General features: G+C 43.0%; 2 protein-coding genes across 2 annotated transcripts; both read right to left on the reverse strand.

Annotated features, from left to right (window-relative positions):
• Window positions 1–12,280: 12,280 nt before the first annotated feature.
• Window positions 12,281–13,396, reverse strand: LOC125075608. Its single transcript, XM_047687316.1, has one exon. It carries the CDS (start codon window positions 13,394–13,396, stop codon window positions 12,281–12,283), a length of 1,116 nt encoding a protein of 371 aa, XP_047543272.1.
• A 2,258-nt stretch (window positions 13,397–15,654) lies between these two features.
• On the reverse strand, window positions 15,655–18,367 carry LOC125075609. The gene is made up of 3 exons (XM_047687317.1): window positions 18,058–18,367; window positions 16,049–17,166; window positions 15,655–15,672 (listed from the first exon to the last, which is right to left on the reverse strand). The coding sequence occupies exons 2-3, from the start codon at window positions 17,144–17,146 to the stop codon at window positions 15,655–15,657; spliced, it is 1,116 nt and encodes a 371-aa protein (XP_047543273.1). The 5' UTR covers window positions 17,147–17,166; window positions 18,058–18,367.
• Window positions 18,368–25,706: the final 7,339 nt, after the last annotated feature.

The raw sequence follows: 25,706 nt of genomic DNA on the forward strand, positions 1-25,706 counted from the left end.
TGGATGTCCTCAGGAGGGAACACGATGAGCTCAAGGCTGAGATGGCCAACTTCCGCCGCGAACACCTCAGGCGGGAGGTGGGCCTGGACACGCCGCAACCGCTTCTGCAGCAGTCGTCGCAGGAGACGGAGTTGACTCGCCTGATCCGTCAGGAGATGGCGAGCTTCAACGCCCGTTTCTCGGTGCTCGAGGGGAGGATTCTACGTCCCCCCCTAGCTGCAGACCAACGCAGCGCACCGGCGCCGCCGACATATGCGGCCCAGGCCGCAGCGCCCCGTGCCGCCCAACCGGCACAAGCGGCTGCTACAAAACCCAAAAAGAGAGACAAAGCGGCCAAGAAGGCAGGCGTGGCCCGAGCCGCAGCGCCCCGTGCCGCCCAACCGGCACAAGCGAGACGAGACGCAGACGAGGCACGCAACCCCTCAAAAAGACCTGAGGCGGAGTGGACGGTTGCGGGCGCCGCCAAAAAATCCAAGAAGGCGCGCCAGAAGGAGCAAGCGGCGGCCAAGCGCCAGACTGCGAGGCTCAAGACCCCCCGCTCTACTGCAGTGGCTCTCACTCTGCAGCCGAGAGCGGAGGAGCGGGGTCTCTCGTACGCTGGCATCTTGGCCAAGGCGAAAGCCGAGATCAATCTCAGCGATCTCGGCATAACGGGCCTCCGGTGCAAAACGACTGCCACCGGCGGCCGACTACTGGAAATTTCAGGGACCACCAGTGGTCCCAAAGCAGACGCCCTAGCAGAGAAGCTCAGGGCGTCCTTAGGATCGGACGACGTCCGAGTGTCCAGGCCTACCAAATGCGTGGTTTTGCGCATCTCAGGCCTGGACGACTCGGTGACGGTGGATGAGGTCGTCGCCGCCATCTCCAAGACCGGAGGATGCCCGCCGGACCAGGTCAAGGTGGGCACGATACGTCGGGGAGCCTCCGGTCTCGGGACCGCACACGTAAGTTGTCCCGTAGCGGCGGCGAAACAACTAAAGGACGGGAGACTTCTGGTCGGATGGGTCTCGGCGCAGGTCGCGCTCTTGCCGCCGAAGCCCTACCGGTGCTACCGCTGCCTAGAAGGAGGACATGCGGGGGCACGGTGCACCGCTGGGGTGGACCGCAGCCAAATCTGCTTCCGCTGCGGTCAACCCGGTCACAAGGCTGGCACTTGCTGTGCAAAAACGCCGCACTGCGTCATCTGTGCGGCATCGAACAAGCCAGCCGACCATCAGATCGGGTCGAAGGCCTGCGCGAGACCTACTGCCAGAGCACAGCCGGCTCATCCGCCGACTGCGACCAAGAAGACAAATAAGAAGAAGAAGAAAGCAACCAGCTCCTCGCAGCCGGTTCACCCACCGGCTACGACGGCACAAGATCAGCCGAGGACTGGGGAGGAGGCGACGGCCATGGACACTATTTAATGGCTCTACGTCGTCTTCTCCAAGCCAATATAAACCACTGCGCCAGGGCTCAGGATCTCTTACTCCAGAGCATGGCGCAGTGGTCCATCGACGTGGCTGCCGTCGCCGAGCCGTACTTTGTGCCACCCAGGGATGACTGGGTGTGCGACAATAACCGCTCGGTGGCGCTCATTCTGAGATCCGGCGCCGACATCCTTCCCTTCGAGGCCGTCACCCGAGGGCGGGGCTATGTCGTGGCAGTCTGGGGTGATATAGTGGTCGTGGGGGTATATTTCGCCCCCAGCCTTTCTCTCGCAGATCTCGAGAGCATCACCCTGGAGTTGGGCACGGTCGTCTGTCGTAGCCGCCCTCGTCCCGTGCTCGTCCTGGGGGACTTCAACGCCAAGTCTACGGCTTGGGGTTCCCCGTCCACGGACGCGCGAGGCGAGTTAGTAGAGGAGTGGGCGGTCGAGCAGGGCCTGCTCCTCCTGAATCGAGGTTCGGTGCAGACTTGCGTGCGGCAGCGGGGTGGGTCAATAGTGGACCTCACGTTCGCTAGCCCCGCTCTCGCGCGCACCGTCCTCGACTGGAACGTGCTGGAGGACGTCGAGACGCTATCCGACCACCGATACATCAGGTTTAGCGTCTCCGCCCAGACCTCGATTCGGCCGGTTCCAGCCCCGGCCTCGGCAGGTGTCGGAGACGGTCCGCGTTGGGCCATAAAACGGCTGGACAGGGAGGCTCTCCTGGAGGCCTCAATCGTCAAGGCCTGGCTGGATTCTCCAGGCAGGCCTGCCAACATCGACGAGGAGGCGGATTGGTTCCGGGAGAGCATGTCGCACATCTGCGACGCTGGCATGCCCCGAGTCCGGCCGCTACCATCCAGGCGCCAAGTGTACTGGTGGGCGCAGTCGATTGCGCAGCTGCGCATCGTCTGCGTTCGGGTGCGACGCTGGTACACAAGGTGTCGACGACGAAGAAGACGCCGCCGCCCCTTTACAGCGGCGGCCGATCAAGATCGTGAAGAGGCGGAGCTATACGCTCACTACCGAGAGGCGAAGAGTGCACTCCAGCTGGCCATCGTCCGGGCCAAGGCCCAAGCCAACGGAGAACTGCTGGAGACTCTGGACCTAGATCCATGGGGACGCCCCTACCTGATGGTGAGGGGCAAGTTGCGCCAGTGGGCCCCCCCATTGTCCCGGAGTCTTCAGCCACAGCTGCTGGAGGAGGTAGTGAGTGCATTGTTTCCATCGAGACCGGAGCACACACCACCGGCTATGGTTCCGCCTCGGAACATGCCCGACGACGACGACGACGACGAAGACGACGACGAAGTGCCAGAGGTGACCCTGGTGGAGCTGAGAGTCGCAGCGGCTCGCATCAAGAACACCGCCCCAGGCCCCGACGGCATTCCAGGTCGCGCATGGGTCCTCGCCATGAGACACTTAGGGCCGCGACTATCAGGGCTCTTGAGCGCCTGTCTGGAACGAGGCCAGTTTCCGAGCCGGTGGAAGACCGGAAAGCTGGTCTTGATAAAGAAGGAGGGGCGACCTGCAGACTCACCATCTGCGTACAGACCGATCGTGTTGCTGGACGAGGTGTGTAAGATCCTCGAGCGAATCATCGCCAGTCGCCTCGTTCAGCACATGACCAGGGTGGGGCCGGATTTGGCAGATAACCAATTCGGTTTCCGCCAGGGGCGCTCGACGGTGGACGCGATCATGCGCGTGAAGGCCCTCGCGGAGGAGGCAGTCGCCCGGGGTGAGGTGGTCTTGGCGGTGTCGCTAGACATCGCCAACGCTTTCAACACCTTGCCTTGGAGTACCATCAGGGAGGCACTCCGATACCATGGAGTGCCGCGCTACCTCCGACGCGTGGTCGCGGCTTACCTGTCGGACCGAGCGGTCGTGTACCCGGGCCGAGAAGGATGGGGTCGGAGAGAGACGTCGTGCGGCGTTCCGCAGGGTTCCGTTCTGGGACCACTCCTGTGGAACGTGGGGTACGACTGGGCTCTGCGCGGTGCGTTTCTCCACGGCGTCGGCGTCATTTGTTACGCCGACGACACGCTCGTCACAGCGCGTGGGAAGTCGTACCGGCAGGCGGCCATACGCGCGACTGCTGGTGTCGCGCACGTCGTGAATAGGATCCGGCGGCTGGGCTTGGAGGTGGCATTGCACAAGTCGGAGGCCCTGTGTTTTCACGGGCCGAGGACGAAACCGCCTCCCGGTTCCAGCATCATCGTAGGAGGGGTATCCATAGCTGTAGAGTCGACGATGAAATACCTAGGACTCGTCCTCGACAGTCGGTGGAACTTCGGGCCGCACTTTACACGGCTCGCCCCCCGGTTGTTGGGCGCCGCCTCAGCGCTCTCGCGCTTGCTGCCCAACCTGGGGGGACCCAACTCCTCGTGCAGGAGGCTCTACACGGGGGTCGTACGGTCGATGGCGCTATACGCCGCGCCAGTGTGGGCGGATGCCCTGACGGCAAACAACGTCGCCGTGCTGAGAAGACCGCAGCGCGCGATGGCCGTCAGGATGATAAGGGGATACCGTACGATCTCCTTCGAGGCAGCGAGCCTCCTAGCCGGCTCCCCGCCCTGGGACCTCGAGGCAAAGCTCCTCGCGTCGCTCTATTGGTGGCGCGCGGAGGCAGTCGAGCGGGGTGAGCGCCTGGTGCCTCGACAGATCGAGGCACGCAGGGCAGAGCTTCGCCAGGTCTTAGTGGCGGAGTGGCACGCGCGCTTAGCGCAACCCACGACAGGGCAAGCCGCCACCGTAGCGGCGGTTAGGCCCGTTTTGAAGGAGTGGCTCAACAGGAGCCACGGCGCCCTCAGCTTCCGGCTGACGCAGGTGCTCACCGGGCACGGGTGCTTCGGGAAGTACCTGTGTCGCATAGGCCGGGAGCCGACGTCCCAGTGCCACCATTGTGGCGACTGTCGCGACGATAGGGTGTTGCACACGTTGGCGGAGTGCCCAGCATGGGCTGAGCAGCGCCGTGACCTCGTCGCGGCCGTAGGTGCTGCGGGAAACCTCTCGCTTCCGACTGTCGTCTCAACGATGCTACGGAGCGAGGCAGGGTGGAGTGCCGTCGCCACTTTCTGCGAGGACGTGATGCTCGCAAAGGAGGCGGCGGAAAGGGAGAGAGAGGCTGCCTCCTCTCTCCCCTCCCGCAGCAGACGAAATGGGCGTCGTAGGGCGGCCGACTTTCGACCACCCTAGGGCGTGGCCTGCGGACGGCAGACTCGGGGCGTCTCGTCGTCCGATCAGCAGCAGGCCTCGAGGCGGCGGCGTCGTGTTCCGCACGCGCGCCTCTTAGTGGAGTCCAGCGGCCGGGGTGACAGCCGCAGTGAGTGACGGGGCCCGCCTGACCATCTGGCGAGCCAATACCCGTCGGGGGGTAGTGAAGAATGCTTCGGCGATACCCGCCCTTCCGACGCACGGGTACTTTGAGGACACGGGTTGGTTTTTAGTCAGTAAGAGTCTGACAGTCCCCTTCGCCCTTCCCCCGGGGCGGAGGGTCTCCATTGAGGATTTTCCAACCGAAAAAAAAAAAAAAAAAAAAAAAAAAAAAAGGTTAGGTTAGTATAACACCACGGCGACTGGGCGGGACTTTCGGGAGGCGGCACGCCTCGCCGAGGTCGGAACGGCTCTCACCGTGGACCGTATGGGAATGCTGGGCTTGAGGGTCTCCATATCCAAAACGGAGGCCCTCCTGTTCCACGGTCCACGGCAAGGACCCCCACGAGGGGCGAGTATCACCGTCCGGGGGACGGTGATCAAGGTGCAGGCCCAGATGAAGTATCTGGGCCTCATCCTGGACGGTCGATGGAGCTTCGGGCAGCATTTTGTCCATCTCGGCCCGAGGCTCATCAACGCCGCCGCCGCTCTCGGCCGCCTCCTTCCGAATGTGGGGGGGCCGGGATCGCTATGCCGGCGTCTATATTCCGGCGTAGTGAGGTCGATGGCGCTGTACGGTGCTCCGATCTGGGTCGACGCCCTCACCGCTGACAACCGGGCCCTACTGCGTAAGCCGCAGAGGGTCATAGCGGTGAGAGGCATCAGAGGGTACCGTACGGTGTCGTGGGCTGCGGCGACACTTCTCGCGGGCGATCCGCCCTGGGAGCTCCAGGCGGAGGTGCTCGCGGAAGTGTACCGGTTCCGGGTCGAGGCGAGGAACCGCGGCGACCGTCCAGGGTCGGCGGAGGTCGGGCGGATCAGGGCTCTAGCCCAGCGAGCCCTGATCGCCCGATGGCAGGAGGATCTGGGGTCACCCACGGCGGGCCTGGCGACAGTGGAGGCGATCCGGCCCCACTTGAGTCGCTGGGTCGAGAGGAAGAAGGGCACACTCACCTTCAGGATGACGCAGGTACTTACCGGGCACGGATGCTTCGGTAAGTACCTGCACGGGATAGCGCGGCGGGAGGTGTCACCCTCCTGCCACGAGTGTGGTGCGCCAGTCGACACGGCGCACCACACCCTGAGTGAGTGTGCTGCGTGCCCCAGAGGCACACCCTTGCGGCGACTATGGGCGGAGACCTCTCGCTGCCGAGCATCGTCAACGAAATGCTCGGTAGTGAGACGTGTTGGTCGGAGATGCGCTCCTTCTGCGAAAACGTGATGTCGCAGAAGGAAGCCGCGGAGCGGGAGCGGGAAGAGGATGCCGCTACAGACCCGCTCCGCCGAAGACGACCGGGGAGGAGGAAGAAGCGCTACGCGCACCTTCTCCCCCCGCCTCAATAGGCGTCGCAGGGACTAGGGGGGGTCTCAGTACCCCGAGAACCCCCTCTAGGTGTTGGAGGAGGCCCGCATAGGCGGGCCGACCGTCAGGGCGTCACGGTAGCATGCGCAAGCGATCCCGTGGCGCCCGCCGAAAGACGGAGAGGGTACCGCTGGTTTTTTAGTGGGTAAACCCGGCGTACCTGGGCGCACTCGGCGTCCAGGGCTTCGGGGAGTCCCACACACCCCCCCACCTTCCATCACGTGGGGGAAGCGCGTAACGCGTTTTTCCAGCGAGAAAAAAAAAAAAAAAAAAAAAGGTTAGTATAACACCAATGCGGACGCGCTCTCTCGCATAAAAGTTAACGCACTAGACTCTGACGAAGAGAATCAATCATTAGCTGTTAATGTTAGCGACGTTGAGACAGAATATCGTAAAGATCCTAATAATGTGACTAAAAAGACAGATAGACTAGCGACTGAGAAACGGAACCGTGACTCGTCTGAGACTGTTACTATTTCGGATTCGGAAAAGACAATATCGATAGACTCCATAGAAGAATATCCCGTTAGGTCAGATACTAGCAGTACAATAACAGTTCATTCGGCAGATGATTTAGAATCACATGGTATCCCAATACTTCAAGAGGCTATTGATACAAAACCCAACCAAATAATAGTATTAGAATGGTTTAAAAATCAAATCCAAGTTAGAAATTTATCGCGAGAAAAACAAAAAAATTTTAGAAGTGTTCTTACCTATAGGTAATGCAGATTTGATTAAACAATTCCTTAAAGAATACATAAAACCTAAAACCAAATACTTTATATACTTTGAAAAAGAGGAACATAGGCGCGAATTTTCAAATATCATTATTAGCCTTTTTAAACAAGGAATGGTAAATTTTTATGAATGTACGAAGCGTGTAAGTTATATAGAAGATGAAAACGAACAAAAAGCTATAATCTTAAAATATCATGACGGAAAAACTTGCCATAGAGGAATAAAAGAAACAATGTTAAGGATAAAGAGAAATTTCTATTGGGATAAGATGCAGGAGACGATTTCAGCAGTTTTGAATGGATGTGAAGCATGCAATAAAATGAAATACGATAGGAAACCCATTAAACCTACACTTCAATTAACGCAAACACAGAGTGCCCCCTTTCAGGTAGTTTTCATAGATTTATTCAATATAAAAAATAGGTATTATTTAACGATAGTTGATGCATTTAGTAAACTCGCACAAGCCATAGAAGTTAGCAATAGATCGACACCCGAAGTTATTAGAGCCTTAATAAAGTATTTTTCTATGTATGGAGTACCCACGAAAATAAGCTGTGACCCTGGTTCGGAATTCAATAACGAAATGATAAAAGAAATGACCGCTATGTATAAAATTCAGTTACACATCACTACTGCTAATAATCCGAATTCGACGGGTATAGTAGAGCGATTTCATTCCACAATTATAGAAATATATCGTTTGGCTAGGTATGAGCAAAAGTGCACAGATGCAGCATCTGTTATGACGTACTCTATTATGGCATATAACAATTCTATTCATACAGCCACAGGTCTAACACCTTTTGAAGTCGTATTCGGCCACACGGATTCCAATCAAATATTTAGTGCGGATTTTGATAAAGCATACACACAGCAGATATTAAAGGATCACGCGAAACGAAAAAAATATCTATATCAATATTTGACTAGTAAAATGTTAGAACAAAAGGAAAAGGTAAGGGATAAAAAGGGCGGAGAGAGTAACGTTAATTTCAAAGAAGGGCAGGTTATTTTTACAAAAGACGTTAACACTAGAAAAAGTAAAGATAAGCCTCGCTATCAGAAAGCAACTGTTAGAGGACAAACAGAGCGTAATATAGTCCCTGTTACAGTAGGACACAGGCAAACTAAAGTGCCTATTAAAAATGTTAAACGTCCTCCACAGGTGCAGTCTGACCATACTGACCTTGGTAGTCCAAAACCAGGGCCTTCAAGTTCAAAAGATTGAACCAAATCCGGGATTGCTTCCGATTAATATAGGACAAGCTTATAAACAAGAAGATAAATGGACAGTTATAAAGGTATTAGATTTAAGCAGAATATATTTAACACTAGATTTCAACTTGAAAAAATATGTAGAGTTTAGTAATCTAATTGATAAGAGCAATCAGTCTTCGATTGAATTTTTAGGCTTAAGGAAACAAGTAGAGTATTTACGTAGTATAACGATAGACAAGCTAGGACAACTATTGCCCGCTGTGAGAGTAAAAAGAGGTTTACTAAATCTCTTAGGATCGATAATTAAATTGATAACTGGTAATTTAGACCATGATGATGCCAATCACTATGATTCCCTTATTACACATTTGCATGATAAAGAACTGTTAACCGATAAGAAAATAACTGTAATTTCGAAAATGTTAGATTCTTTTATAAGTAGCACAGAAACATTACAGTCAAACGTTAATATGTTAGATGATAAACTCCGAACAATAGAAGATTTAGTTAAGAAAGTAATAACTAAAGAGGTACATTCTATTTACTCTATTCATGTTCTTATGGTATTTAATATATTTAGTGTTAATTTTCGTTCAATATATATAACCTTAAGTGAAATTGAAACTACATTAGCATTGAGTAAAGTTTCTGTTCTACACCAATCCATAGTAAACTCTACAGAATTGTTAACTATTTTAAGAACTATTGGTAATACAGAAAATCTAATGTACGAAGCCGGTGTGAGTAATTTAATTAAATTAGAAAGGGTTATTGTAGTTAAAGCATATATGAAAGGAAACCAGATTACATTTATCTTAGAGATTCCATTAACTGACGGTAATATATATAACTATTTTAAGCTTTATTCATTACCTAGATTTGATAATACTATTAATAAAACTCTCACAATTATTCCCAAATTCCCATACCTCATGGTGAAAGGGCTGAAATACCTATCGGTCGCGCAGTCCTGCGAGGAAATCGGAGAAAAGGAATTCCTATGCACCGAAGATAACGTCATACCATACACGGAGGAAACTTGCGTAGAGCAATTAATGAAATTTAGAACTAACATATCCAACTGCAATACTGTTTCCGTAGATGTGGAAAATATTAAGGTTCAACGAATCAAGGACAATGATTGGATAATTTACATAAGGGATACAATTATTCTAAAGGAAATCTGCGGTGATAATGTAACCCACAAATCTCTACATGGCTCTCTTATATTACACATTGACGAAAATTGTATAGTATTCCTAGAAAATATCCGACTCTATTATCGTCGATTCTACGGGAACATCGTTACGACGTTAATACCGATTGCTGATCTTCCCATACTGAAATCTTCAACTGTAAATTGGAATAAAACGCTAGATATGAAGGAGATTAACTTCGATGACTTAAAACAGTTATCTTACATGTTAAAAGTTCAGAATCTCGAAAGTGAAAGTGTGGAAAGCGAAAATAGTGTAGTGAAAATTAATAGCCTAAGTTTGGCCACGGTGTTACTGTATACAATTCTACCCATATGTGTTTTAGGATATATTATTTTTAAGTATAAATTAAAATTGTTCACTTTCTTGCGAAATAATCCGAATCCTGTAAATCCTAATTCGGATAATTTCGCGCTTGGGGAGGGAGAAGTTATGCAACCAGTACCACGAAGAATATTCACAGTAAAAACCTAAAAATTGCATTGTTGCATTCTAGCGTTGGGTGGTCGTTGTACTGGGAAACATAACAATGTAAATGGATTCCTGGAATGTAAGATTTTAGTTAAGACAGTGGGAAACATGTATTTCAATATTCAATTAAACTGAGCATCCAAATCTGTTCAGACGTGTTTAATTCAATCCTCAATTATTTTAAATATATATTTTTTTTTATTTTTTTTAAAAAAAATCAATTTGCCTCTTCGTAAACTTGACTAAGTTGTAAATATTTTTGTGTTTGTTCATATATGTTATCTTAATAATAATTTATGTTTATCTAATTATTTATTATTGTGTTGTTTTAGGTTATGGGCTAACAGAGAGTCAACTTCTATTATGCCTTCAAATTAAATTAAGCCTGTAATCTCGACCGCACCGATCAATCTCCATCGTGTCTTCTCCATCGCACGTGACATTGGCGAAATAACCTGTGCCCTCTTGGCATAAATAAAAGCCAAAATTAAAAAAAAAAAAAAAATGAATCGACTATTGCGGTATTAAATAAAGGATTAAACTTTGCACCGGCTCCATCCACAATACCGTTTGAAGACATTATTTGCAATGTGGAGGAGTGTCTTTTCAAAAATAACATCACAAAGGAAGACTCGGAAGCTATTCGACAGGACATTTCGAGTGTTTTACGTCGAAGCCGGCCTCCGAAAAGAAACCTTACTCGTGATGAATCTATAGCACTGAAGAACTTACGCAATAATAAAGACATTACAGTCCTCCGAGCAGATAAGGGAAACGCGACCGTTGTGATGGATACGTGTGATTATAACCAGAAAATTTCCGCGATTTTTTGGATGTAAAAACTTATAAAAAAGTAACTAAAGACCCTACTAATAATATTCTTAAAAAGACATCCGCGTTAATATCTAAACATCAAGAAAAATTAAATCTGGACAAAAAATCACTCGTGCCTACATGTGCAAAGCCACCAAAACTGTATGGGTTACCTAAGATCCATAAAACTGGTGCTCCGCTGCGTCCTATTGTAAGCCAAATCGATACACCAACATATAGATTGGCTCAACACATAGCAAGGATATTATCACCCCTCCGAGGACACACTGCGGCGTATGTCAAGGATTCTTACCAGTTTGTTGGTGAAATCAAAGACCTTAAATTAACCAACAACGAGACAATGGTTAGTTTTGATGTCCAGTCATTGTATACCTCCTTACCCATACAAGACTGCATCGAAATTGTCAAGAGGAAGCTACAGACACACAACATGCCTATTGAATATGCAGAGCTGTTACATCACTGCCTCACATCTGGTTATTTATTGTGGAATGATGAATTCTATGTACAAGTTGACGGAGTAGCCATGGGTTCCCCAGTATCCCCCGTGGTCGCTGATTTATTCATGGAAGACCTAGAGGAGAGGGCTCTTCACTCCGGACCAATAACACCTAGGTTTTATAAACGGTACGTAGATGACACTTTCACAATACTACCTAGTGATCTGACATCTGCATTTTTAGTACATCTCAATTCTATAAATAAAAACATTCAATTTACTATGGAATTAGAGGCAAATAATTCTTTAGCTTTTCTTGACATCCTTATTATCAGGAATCCTGACAATACATTAAGTCACACAGTTTATAGGAAACCCACACACACCAATAAATACCTCAATGGTGACTCGCACCACCACCCTAGTCAGTTAGCTACCGTTGGCAAATCTTTGTTTCAGAGAGCCCACCATCTCTGCGATGCTGAACACCTAGAGGACGAGCTACTTCAGGTCAAGCTTGCACTCCACCAGAACAAGCTGCCCGTGCCTCGCCAGCATCGCAGAAGCCGTATTAAGCCACCCACAGTTGAGCGACAACCTGCATTTCTACCATATGTGAAGGGAGTTACAGACAGGATTGGCAATATCTTGAAGCGAGCTTCGATTAAAACCATTTACAAGCCTCATAAGAAAGTGAGCCAGTTCTTGAGACCTATCAAGAGTAATATCCCTTTACAAACTGCGGGAGTATATAAACTCGAATGTGAGTGTGGTTTATCTTACATAGGTCAAACAAAGAGAAGCATCGGTACTAGGGTCAAGGAACATATAGGAGATGTCAAAAATAGGCGTTCTTCAAAGTCTGCAGTCTGTGAACATGCTCTGGATAAACCCAACCATTTTATTCGATTTGATAAACCACAGATCCTCGCTAGAGAACACAGATTCATTCCTAGAATGATACGCGAGGCTATTGAAATTCAAAAACATCCGAACTTCAATAGAGAAAATGGTTGGAGACTTTCTAACACTTGGGATCCACTTATTAAAAATTTAAAATCCCAAATCCAACAGACTGCAAGACCTAAAGATACAGTGTTTCTGCTTGGGCCAAATGATGAACAACAATGGACTGTATAACTGTTTATTGGCACAACTGTGAGTTTACAAAAATGATGTACATATGTATACTACACACGGTGACTCCGGTAATGCTAATGAGCTAGCTCGTCTGTCGACCGCGGTGGGGCGCTCATCTCCCCCGTCCCGCGCTGATCCTTAACATGCCCCCCGACGTTGAAATCTTGGGTTTCAACAGCCTCATTGATTGGTAGTGGACAAATTTTATTGAATGCTCGTCTTGTCAGGCCTTTAGTGGTTTCTATGTCTGCAACACGATTAACTCCGTCAGGACCTGGGAACACTCGACGAACTCGTCCAAGGCTCCACTTCAACGGAGGCAGTGCATCATCCTTGATCACGACCATTGTCCCTTCCTTCAGATCGCCCTTAGAAGTCTTCCACTTGGTCCTTTGTTGAAGTTCAGACACGTACTCCTTCTGCCAGCGTATCCAAAAATTCTGACGTAGCTGTTCTACTAGTTCCCAACGTTGTAGTCTATTGGGATTTACGTTGATTAGGCTAGATGTAGGCAGCGCTGTTAAAGGACGTCCAACTAGAAAATGACCAGGAGTGAGAGGAGTAAGGTCGTTAGGATCTGAGGAAATTGGTGATAGAGGACGAGAATTCAATATTGATTCTATTTGAACTAAAACTGTATATAATTCTTCAAATGTTAAACGAGCGTTTCCTAATACTCTCAATAGATGGTATTTAACAGATTTAACGCCCGCCTCCCATATGCCTCCAAAATGAGGAGTATAGGCGGGTATGAACTTAAAGTCTATGCCTTCGTTTGCCATATACTGAGCTAAATTTAGAGATTCTTGTTTTAAGAAATTCTGAATTTCATTTTTAGCCCCAACAAATTGTGTACCATTATCAGAAAATATAATGGAGGGCTTGGATCGCCGAGCAATGAACCTACGTAACGCAGCAATATACGTTTCCTTTGTTAAATCAGTAACCAATTCTAAATGTAATGCCTTTGTAGTGAAACAGACAAAGACAGCAATATACACCTTGATAGTTTTAGATCCACGTCCTTTCCTATCGGCAGCTTGTAAAGGACCGCAGTAATCTACGCCTGTTGTTTGAAACGGGTAACCTGGGTCGAGTCGCTGCTCCGGCAACTGACCCATGATAGGGTTAATCGTTTGAGCTTTCATTCTGAAACACTTGTAGCATTTGTGTGCGATCTGTTTAGCCATATTGCGACCACCTATAGGCCAAAATTGTTGCCTTAAAGATGATAAAAGAAGTTGTGGTGCTGCGTGAAACAATCTTAAATGTTCAAAAGTAAAAATTAGTTTTGTCAAAGGATGTTTGCATGAAATTAATACTGGATGTCTTTTATTATAGTCAAATTTTGAATTTTTTAATCTGCCACCTACCCTTAGTAGACCTGTTTCATCAAGAAACGGTGACAGGGAAATAAGATTATTTTTATTAGGTAAAGCTTGTTTATTGTACAAAAGTTTGTATTCGGGAAACGATCCAATTTGTGATTGTTTTAATAGTAAATTAAATGCGTTATCTAATTCTTGTGTATTCAATGGTCCAGATAATTTCTGGTTGCAATCATGAATTTTACAATTGTAAACAAATCTTAATGCAAAAGCCATTGTACGTTTAATTTTAGTTAATGTTGAAAATCTGTGAAAATCAATAAGCTGATTATTCTTGATTGCAATTGTTGATGCAACATGAGCTACAATTTCAGGTAAGTCATCTTTGTAATTTATGTTATTTTTAGGCCATTTACATTCCAACTCGTGCAAAAATGTTGGACCTGACCACCACAAATCCAAGGTATTTATTGATGCCAAGTTTATACCCCTTGTTAGCAGGTCAGCAGGGTTGTCATAAGTTGGAACATAACGCCATTCAAAAGTGTAAGTAAGTTCTTGTATTTCAGCAACACGATTCTTAACAAATAACTTTAATTTAGATGGAGGTATTTTCAGCCAACCTAGAACGACAGATGAATCACTCCAAAGAATGCATCTTTGCACAGGTAACCTAAATGCTTCTAATACTTTTTGTGTTAAACGTGCTGCTACAATCGCGCCACATAATTCCAGGCGAGGAATTGTAGTTGGTTTTAACGGTGCGACTTTACTTTTTGCGCATAGTAACCGTGTCATGATCTTGCCATCGACTGAAATACTTCTTACGAATGTACATGCTCCGTAAGCTTCCTGCGATGCATCACAAAATGTATGTAATTCAATAAGCGCCAAATCAGGACAAACAACGCAACGAGGTAAATGTAAGTCGTTTAAGAAATGGAGATCTGATTTAAATTTATTCCATTTTTGTGCAACATCTAACGGCAAAGGCTCATCCCAAGATATCTTCAAAAGCCAAAGATTTTGGAGAAGTATTTTAGCCTTGATGACAAAAACTGTAAGAAGTCCGAGAGGATCAAATATTTGTCCAATTGTGGACAAAACTGATCGCTTCGTGACCTGACTTCCTGATAAAATATTATGAGAAAAACACAATTTATCTGAGGATGATATCCAACCTAGCCCTAGCGTATTATTAGAATTTTGTCGGCCTAAATTAACATGCGTATTTGAATTTGAGCTTATATCGCGTAGATCTGGTATATTTGATTTAATTTTGCGTAAATTGAAACAACCTTTTGATAAAACTTCACATATGCTATCCCTGATCTTAATTAAATTATCTATTGACTGGGTACCTGTAACTAGGTCATCTACATAAAAGTCATTATTAATTATCTCGGAAATAAGATTATCCTCACATTCAAGTGCAAGTTGTTTTAAGCATCTAACGGCAAGAAATGGCGCAGATGCAGTCCCATAAGTAACGGTATTGAGTTGAAATATGCTAAGTTCTTTACTAGGGTCATCTCTCCAAATTATATTTTGTAAATGTCTCTGATTTTGATGAATTAGTACTTGACGGTACATTTTTTCAATGTCCGCAGTCATGACGTAAGAGTAATGCCGAAACCTAATAAGAATAGAGAATAAATCGTTTTATATAGTGGGACCAACCATCTGAAGATCATTCAACGATACACCTGTTGTTGATGGCGCACTTGCATTGAATACAGCTCTCAATTTTGTTGTCGCGCTGTTTTCGCGTAACACTCCGTGGTGTGGTAGAAAATATAAATTATTTGTATCTAAAACAGGGTAATTTGGAACAACTGACATATGACCTAATTGCTCGTACTCAGTCATGAAATCTATATATAATTCTTTTAATTTTGGTTGTTTCTGTAATCTACGTTCTAATGATAAAAAACAATGTAAGGCTCGAGTATATGAATCTCCTAATAGAGTTTCTGGTTTTTTAAGTGGAATAGCTACCGAAAATCTACCATCAGGCATTCTTGTGAAGTTGTCTACGAAATGTTTTTCACATAACTTCTCTTCCATTGAATATGCAGGCTTAAAAGCATAGGGTGTTTCCTCAAGTGACCAAAATTTTGCTAATTGTTCTTGAATATCTGTACAATCATTTTTTATAAAGTTACATGTAATTAGACCAGTATTTTCTTTGTAAATATTATGTTTAAGTCCACTAGTGGGACCAGAAATGATGTAACCTAATTGGGTTTCTTGCAATACGGGACAGTTCTTACCTAAACGAATTTGATTTGACAATATTAAATTCCAGAATATGTCTGCTCCCAATAATAGATCTATGTCAATAGGATTATAATAATGTGGATCAGCCAATGTGTATTGTGATGAAATGCGTAAATCCTTAATGATTACTCTGTTGTTACATAAATTGGTAATATTTGGTAAAACAAATAATGATATGTTACTTTGAAATGACGAAACCTTTGAAAATATGATTGTGTCGCATCGCTTATTTACTTGCGTAATGGTACTATTTATTCCTGTTACTGATATTTGTGTTTTTTGACAATGTAGGTTCAACTTATGTAGTAATCTTTGAGTCATGAAGGATGCTTGGCTCCCTGAGTCGAGAACAGCTCTTGCATCGTGACGTTGATTATCGCTACCTAGAATGTAAACCACTGCAGTCGAAAGCAATACTGGCTCTGTCATTTGGACTGAGAGCGCGGTGGCTTTGTCGACTGGCGGCTCAACATGTTGTGAGGAACCTATTTCTTTGTGTAATAGTGTATTGTGTTTTAGTGAGCATTTAGTACAAGAGCCCGATTTGCATTTATGAACACGATGACCTGGCCGTAAACAATTATTACATAACTTAAGCTTACGGGCAGATTCGATCCTATCACTGATAGATTGATTTAAAAAAGTCTCACAGTTGTATATCTTATGTGTGTTTTTACATAGAGGACATTTTGGTATGTATATATTTGTGTTTAATAATCCCTTAATTTGATCATTCCTATTTTTGTATTTGTTTATGTTGTTGTTTATATGTATTGTTTCAAGAAGGTCAGCTTTATTTTTTAAAAAACTCATAAAATCATTTAATGTTATTTTATTTAAAGTAGATTTACGCTCTTCCCAATCTCGAGACGTTTTAGGATCTAATTTGGAATTCATTAAATAAATAATTAATGTATCCCAATGCATTGTACTTTCACCTAATGTATGTAAGGATCTTAGATTTTTTGAAAATATATCAATAATTGAGCGTATACCTAACGCTGATTCACGCTTCAAGGGTTCAATAACAAACATAGATTGTACGTGGTTCTGAATTAGTAACCTTTCATTATTATAACGATCGCACAACAAATCCCACGCTATTTTGTAATTACAGGATGAAAACCCAATCGATCTTATTACCTGCGCAGCGCCTCCCTCCAGGGAAGCCCTCAAATAGTGAAACTTTTGTATGTCAACTATTCCTTGGTTCTCGTGTATTAGGGAAACGAATGTATCCCGAAACTCAAGCCAGTCCTCGTACCGACCGCCGAATTTAGGAAGCTGGATCGTTGGCAATTTAACATTATTTGTCTTCGTCAGTTTCACCATTTCTGAAGATCGCGAACTGCCTGAAATACACGAACAAATATCATCGTTATCATCATCCCCGGCATTTAGATTACGTGCGCTGCGATTACGTATTTGCTTTGCTTTGGCTAATATCATGTAAAACTGATCTTCAATTTCCTGCCTCTCACTGAACTGTTGAACATCATCATCGGTGTCAATTAAATATTCAATATTACTCTGGATTAAATCAAATTGATTTAAAAGCTGTTCCGTTTTTTTTATTCTAAGTTCTAGCTCAGTAACTTGCACGGCTGATAATAATTCTGGCAAAGAATTTACGTAATTAATAAACATTGTTAGCCGGCCTTTAACTGAGCCGCGTTTCTTTATAAGATCTTTAATATTTTCGGACATTATGAAGGCTATTATGGCAGGCGGTTGTTAAATTTATTTTAACTATAAGTTTTGAATTAATAAGTTACAACAATTACGATCTTGTACTTCTACAAAGAATAAATAAGTAATGTAAGTTATGAAGAGAAAATGACTATCTAAAATGGACTTTAAATGTATGACAATAAACACTAGTTGTTTACAATATTACTCTAATGAACTTCATATAGAAAAACAACGCCGCTCGGTGGCGATAGAACAAAAGATCCTTATCGCTTGGATCGTCTCAACTGCACTTAATACGCATCAATATGGGAAGATTAAATAAGTAAATAATATTACGTTGTGTATAAAATATTTTTTTTTTATAAGTAGTAAATTATATTTAGTTAATTTAAATCGATCTATGCGAGTTTCTGACTGAATATTAATAAATGAAATGACTTAATTTTAACTATTGAAATTACTAATGTTTGATTTATAATGCAAACTTGGATAATGGATAAAATCTAGGAATGTTAGGGATTAAAGGAATACAAAAGTTGGAACGTCCTCACAGATTCTCGCTCCTGCTGGGCTGCTCGCCGTACTGGTCAATGCTTGCTTCCATCCAGAACGCACCCAGTGTCCAGAACTCAAAGTTGGCTCGTTCCAGATCCCATCCGGCTCGTTTTGGACCAAAAATATGTTTCTGCTTGGGCCAAATGATGAACAACAATGGACTGTATAACTGTTTATTGGCACAACTGTGAGTTTACAAAAATGATGTACATATGTATACTACACACGGTGACTCCGGTAATGCTAATGAGCTAGCTCGTCTGTCGACCGCGGTGGGGCGCTCATCTCCCCCGTCCCGCGCTGATCCTTAACATACAGTTAGTGCCTTCTGCGTGCAACCGGAACGCTACTCAAGATACCAATTAAGAAATCGTTGGCGGTAGTTGTAAATAATATTTCTTTTTAATTCGAACAGACAAATGTCACCTTAGTCTGCCCGTGACCACGAACACTGCAAAGTGCTCGAAACGTCGGGATGTTAAAATAAAATAATTAATATACGCGATTAAATCCGTTAAAAAAAACTAGTTTTATTTCAATGTGTAATAATCGCGAAAATCTAAGACAACATTAAGTAAAATGTTATTGAGTGTATTTTAAAAACTTTTGTGATTTTTTAATTTTTTGTTTAGATTTTACGTTACTTTATACATATATTATATTCTATTTTTATTATTGCATTGTAAAACAATATTTTAATTACAGTCAAGTATTAAATTACAAAAAACTATTAATGTAAACTTATATCTGACTAATTTTTTAATGTGATAAATATTATTAATTTCATTTGTCATAAAATAATTTTAAATTGTATTGTGTATACAATTATTTAAATTAAAGGGGGATGTACTGTGCCTACTATAAATACTATGTCACATAATTTTATTATTCAGTGTTGTAATAGATACTCAATTAAACAGACTTGGTTCCTGCTGCGTCTAGTTATTTCACGCTTACCAAATAAGGTACTATACTGTAAACACACCTTCACCGTCGAGCACGAGATGAATTATAAACACAAATTAAGCACATTAAATTTCAGTGGTGCCTGCCTGGGTTTGAACCCGAAATCATCGGTTAAGATGCACGCGTTCTAGCCACTGGGCCATCTCGGCTCATCGAGATAAGTTTTGGAGTTTATCGTAAACATACTGAGAGGGTGGGCATTGGATTCTGTTGCCCGGAGGGCTCAGGTCGCTTGACTGTGTCTCCTGGAATAGCCTTGCTCATTACAGGGAGCACTTCTAAATTTATCATCAAGCGGACCACCATCGACGCGCTAACAACGCAAATGCAACTGATTAACAATGCAAATGATTGCAACACTGGCAGCGGTTGCAAGTAGTTCAACTCAATTACGAATACTTTTTAAAAAGTTTTACATTTGCCTAAAGTTTACTAGTTATAGTATTAAAGTCTATAATTTTACAAAATTGTTCTGTGGAAGTGTTATTTTGAGTTTTAAGTGTATTAAAATACCAATAAAACAACTTCAAGAATTAGTCAGCAAAATTAGCTGCTTTATATACCCACATATGTACATATAATACGTACGGTGAAGAAATAAAACTACGGACAATTTATTATAATATATTTCTTTAAATCATTGCTGCTCAACCAGCATAACATTACTAAAAGTGGACGACATATTTTTAAGAAATTATCTCATACTTAAAAGTGTAAAATATACCTCGCTAAGAATCACATATAAATTTGTTCTTAATATTATAACTATTAATAACACAAAACTAAGGCACCACTGATTTTATATTATTTTATTGTTATACGGTAATTCACACTCAATTTATTATCGAAAATGGCAAATAAATGCAGCAGTTGCGGAAAGTTTTTAGCTGCTAGTTAGTAGATAGTGTGAGATGTGTACGTTGTTCCTGCCAATTCCATCGAGCCTGTGTCGTCAATTCGAGTCCCGATGCCAGAATACCAAAATGGATATGCAAGGGATGCAAGCCGAAGCCTTGTTCTCCAGCATTAACTACTGACTTGGCTTCCTCGCAAGCGGCGAATGACACCGAATACTCGTCGTCATTGCCAGCTGTCGAGGATACAGATGTTGTCAGTTCACTCTTAGAACAAATTAAACTCCTCCGGGTCGAACTAGTAGATGTGACGCGGGAAGTATCCTCGTTTCGTCAGGAGCTTGCATCGTTGAAAGGTGCGTTGTCCGAGGTAGGCAAGCGAGTCGACAATGTAGAAGCGCGACTGTCTCAACTTGAGAATAAAACAGCGTCCGCGCCTGAGAGTCACTTGCTAGAAGATATTGCCAGCTTGAAAGCGGAACTCAATGAGCGCGAGCAGTCATGTCTATTGAATGACATTGAGATCTCGGGCATTGCAGAACGAAATGGGGAGAATTTGCAACACGTAGTAGGCCTCATTGCGTGTAAGATTGGCGTTACTTTGGAGGAGCGCGACATTGTTTTGGTTGAACGTGCAGGCCCGCGACCAGCTTACAAAGACAGCAGCGAACGATTACGACCACGCACTATAGTAGTGCGACTAGCGCGCCGCACGATTCGCGATCAACTACTGCGCGCGGCGCGCGTGCGTCGCGGGGCCGATACATCGGGCTTAGATGTAGATATAGATAACGAACCTAAACGGTTTTACATTAACGAGCGCCTCACTAGAACAAATCGTGCCCTTTTTTATAATGCACGAGAGGAGGGCCGCCGCAATGGATAGCGTTATATATGGACTCGAGAGGGCCGTATCTATGCACGACGGAATAAAGAAACTGCAGCTCAGAGGATACGATCACAGTATGATATACCGAAGGTTTTTGTAAAAGCACAGGTTTGAGCTCAGAATCTCAGTTTACGAGTAAGGACATTATTTTTAAATTACTTATCGTTTATTTTATAATAATAGCACCTGAAAAGGTGTATTTTTTAATTTTTCTGATCGTTTTGTTGTATATTTATGTTAATTGTTTTCATATTAATTATAAGGATTCTAGTAAAAATATTTGCAGCAGTGTAATACATAGCGACCAGACAGTATATATCATCATATAAATATAATATACAATTAACTGTTTTGTACACTAGGAGTAAATCGCCATCAAATCGATTTTTATTATTGAATGTTATTTACATTATTTCGATACTTCATCTCCATTTTATTAGCATATTTATTATAAAATGATAAGGCCACTAAATTTAAAAATTGGTTTCCTAAACCCGGGTTCCCTTGGAACTAATCACGAAGAGCTAATAGTCGCTGTAGAAAGGCATAATGTGGACATTCTAGGCCTTAATGAGACTTGGCTGAGAGCCGGTGAAGAGGGACGTGCGCCCAGTATACCAGGATACAGCTTACGTCATATACCGCGGCCACCAGAGTTGCGTATACGCGGTGGCGGGGTAGGTTTCTACGTCAGGAAAGGTCTAAATGTTCGTACCCTCAGCCACCCTCCCTCTCCGTCGGTTGAGCAGATGTGGATATGCTATAAAAGCAAAGGTAAGAATATTGTAATAGGAACCGCATATAGGCCACCTTGGTTAAACGTACAAACTTTTTTTGATGCGTTGTACGAATCATTATCCGCTTTTTCATGGCGTGACCAATTTATTGTTTATTTTTATTGTTGGAGATTTTAATATAATTTTTTTAGATAAGAATAATACAAACCATAAATCACTTACTGACTTTTTAAACTATTCAAATTTAACGCAATACGTTAGTGAGCCTACGCATTTCACAAATCATAACGAAACTCTCCTAGATTTGTTCTGTACCGATGCAAGTGTTTGTCAGATCTGGGTTGATTATATCTGCACTCTAAGCAGTCACTCATTCATATCTTGTGAGGTTACTGTTAGTAAAGATAAATTTACGCCAAAAAATATTCTACAAGGACATAAAATCTATTAATCCAAATGAATTAGATACATGTCTTGCACTTATCAACTGGGACTGCATTGCTGAACTTCAAAGTGTAGATGACATGGTGGGCGAATTTAATATAGAGATTCGACGGATTTATGATACTCTTGCACCTTTGAAATGTCTGCACGTTAAGCATCGTCATTATCCCTGGATTACATCTACTATCAAGCTTATGATGAGACTACGGGATAATGCACACTTAAGAGCTCGTAAAACGAAAGTAGATGCCCACATTAATCATTATAAAGACTTAAAAAGCTTTGTACGCTTATCAATCAAAAATGAGAAAAAAGCTTATTTTGAAACTTATGTTAATAAAAATCTTAATAACGCAAAGATTCTATGGAAACACATCAAATTTAATGTTAATATTCATAGAAAAAGTGACTGTATACTACCGGAACATTTGCGTGATCCAAATAAACTGAATACCTTTTTTCTTACAGTTCCTGGTAGCTACAATGCAAGTCAATTAGAAATTGAACAAAATATTCAACAAAATAAATTTAGTGATGCAAATTTAAGCTTAAAGGTAGTATCAGAGTCTGAGATCTTTAAACATATTAAAACTTTGACTACAAATGCCATTGGTGCAGATGGCATCTCTCTCGATATGATATTGCCCACTCTTCAATATACCTTAAAGTTGATAACAAAAATAGTCAACACCTCTATTATGACAGGTATATACCCAAATCTCTGGCGTAGGGCTATTGTCAGACCTATACCTAAGGTCGATGCTCCTTTAGAGTTTAAGGATTTGCGTCCTATAAGCATTCTCCCGTGTCTGTCTAAGATTCTTGAAAAAGTAGTATGTAATCAACTCAGGGGCTATTTAGAATTTAACAATATTTTGCCAGACAAACAATCTGGGTTCAGAAAAAGAAGGGGAACTACGACTGCATTAGCAAACGTTGTAGATGATAAATAAAAGGATGACTAAACAAACAAAAACAGAAAATTTAAAGAATTTAATTCTAAAATTTGAAACGGAACTACAAGCATACAAAATTCATTTATTTAACATAAGTCATCAGTACAAAATATATAAATTTAAAAAAGATAATCTTCAGGACAATGAATTAATAATACATTGTCATTTTTCGGAAAACTATACATGCAAAATGTATCAAGAAATACAATCGGTTCAGTTTGGAGCGTCTCAACTCCAGATTTTGCTACATACCAGTGTCTTGTATAAGAAACACAAAAAGCCACAGTGCTTCTGCACTTTATCTGACTCTACAGAACATTCACCCAAAGCAATTTGGTCCCACTTAAATCCGATTTTAACATATATAGCCCGTGAATACGGGGACATTGACACTAGTCATGTATTTTCTGATCACAATATAGGCAAAAGAAGATTTTTTTTTTGGTTCAACGCGATTATTTAAGAATTTGGTTTTACCGGTACATGGATTTTTTTAAGCTTCCCAAGGGAAAGGAGCAGTAGACGGTGTAGGTGGCAATATCAAAAGACTTTTGGATAGAAAAGTAGATTATGGAGCAGATATTTTGGACGCACAATCAGCATATAAACTTTTAAAAAATTAAACGAATGTAAAACTTTGCCTAGTGAACGAAGAAAACATAAAATACATTAGAGAAAAGTTTGGGCAATATTTGCCTTCTCTTAAGCCTGTTCCTAATACATTGAGTATTCACAAAATTCTATCGAATAATCACGATCCACACATCATTTTTTCAAGAATTTTGAGTTGTTTCTGTGCTAATACATACAATAATATGTACGCCCTTGTGCTTCATGTATGGTCAGGGTGCAAGATCCCGAATCCGAACCATAGCCCTGGCCGATCAGGAGTTCCTTTTCGGCCTGAGTGTGGGTAAGGTACAGGGTGTTTTTTGTTTTCGGGATGCTCGTCCCTCCATACCGTTTAACGGATAAGGAGCGCACTTGATGATTGGCTGAATATATCCCTTTATAAACTTCATTCAGCGCGTAAGCTACGTCTTGAGGGCTTCTATATGTACACAGCAGTTCTTTGTTGACCGCTATTATATTGTTTGGGGTTTTGTATTGCAGAGAGAATAAATTGTGCCTGTCAATATAAGGAAGCTGGTTGGTGTCTCCGATCAGGGTTAACTCGGTTGCTCCCACAATTTGGGTGGCCATCACGATAGCTCCGAAGTGATTCATCAAAGCTTCGTCCACCACTAGGCGTGTGCAGGTATCACCTTCTGAGATACCATTCACCAGAAGTGAGGCCATGGTTCGAATTCGCCTTTTGGCTCTTTCTTCACCAATGCGTGGAATTAGTTTTGCCCTTAGATCTTTGACTGCTTCCTTGGTGGAGGTCACAATGAGATCAGTCTCGATGTTGGTGTGACTGATTATCCATGTGGTTTTGCCGCATCCGGGCACTCCGTTCATCCATGTGATAGCTGGCGTCTCCTGCCGACACGGTCATTGCGAATTAATTGAAAGCCAGGTAATGAATAGGATGTCGAAGGAAGACATGGTTTCAACCACGATTCAGAAATAAGAATAGCATGAATATTACGGCAGTCAAAAGAAGCAAGCATATCAGGATAATGAGCCGGAACACTTTGAGCATTGATATGGATAACATTAAAATTTTTCAGACAATCTGAGAAATGTGAACTAAGGGCGACATTAAGTGAAGGAGGAGATGTACTGTGGAAACTTTCTTCACTGGACATTTCGTCAGACGACGACAGAGACATATAAAGGTCACTTTGTATACTGCTGTGAGACGACATAATAAATAATAAATAAAATTACAACTATAAAAATAAATATAAAAATAGATAAATTAAAAAAGTAAGATGAAAAAAAAAAAAACGTTAAAACAAAAACAAAAACCTTAATAAAAATAATAACTAAATTAAGTTATCAAAAATAGAAATATCATAGACTACCTACCAGCTGTACTATACAAAAATTAAACATGCGATACACTTTGCATAGACCAGAAGAAAAAAAACAACGATAGCTTAATTAAAGAATATTACAATTAAAATATGTTATCTATTAACAATAACTCTAACATATTAATATAAATATAAGAACATAAACAATATCTATTCAGTTAAAATTTATGACCCCTTTTTTTGCTGTAGGCTCTCACTCCACAAAAAAGTAATTCTCAACGCAACTATAATTATTACAATGTCAAACCGTCACTGTCAATAATCAGTATGCACATGTCAGACGAAAACAGTATTACCTTACATAATATAATAGTTTGTTATTGTGAAATTTAAATATAATAAGGAATAAATAAAAAGTAGGTAAAACCATATCAAAATTAATAAAGAAACTAAAGTTAATTACGTTAAAATGAATGGAGAATTCGATAAAAAAAGAACAATACCTACAGCAAAACAACGCGCAGAAAAGTAATATGAATATGTAAAATAATTAAGACGACCTGGCGGAATATAAAGGAGTCAGGCTATTTCTTCACAGTCCTTTTGGTTCTCGTTATGGTTGGCTTGGAGGTTTAGAGACATCTTCATTCGGTGACATGACTGAAGCCTCGGAAGTGCTGGCATTGGAGCTGGGGACTGCATCTAGATCTGGCATGCTTGACAAACGATGTCTTGTTCCATCCGCGCTCAGGACAAAAATGACACCATCACGAGTCCAGCATTTTGCGACTCCGAAGCGTTGGCGAGCTGCTACGAAGATCTTATGTCGTCTTTTCGTTAGGAACTCGGATATAGTTACACCAGTGCCCTTCAAATT

The sequence above is a fragment of the Vanessa atalanta genome, chromosome W (genome assembly GCF_905147765.1).
Source record: "Vanessa atalanta chromosome W, ilVanAtal1.2, whole genome shotgun sequence".
Lineage (NCBI taxonomy): Eukaryota > Metazoa > Arthropoda > Insecta > Lepidoptera > Nymphalidae > Vanessa > Vanessa atalanta.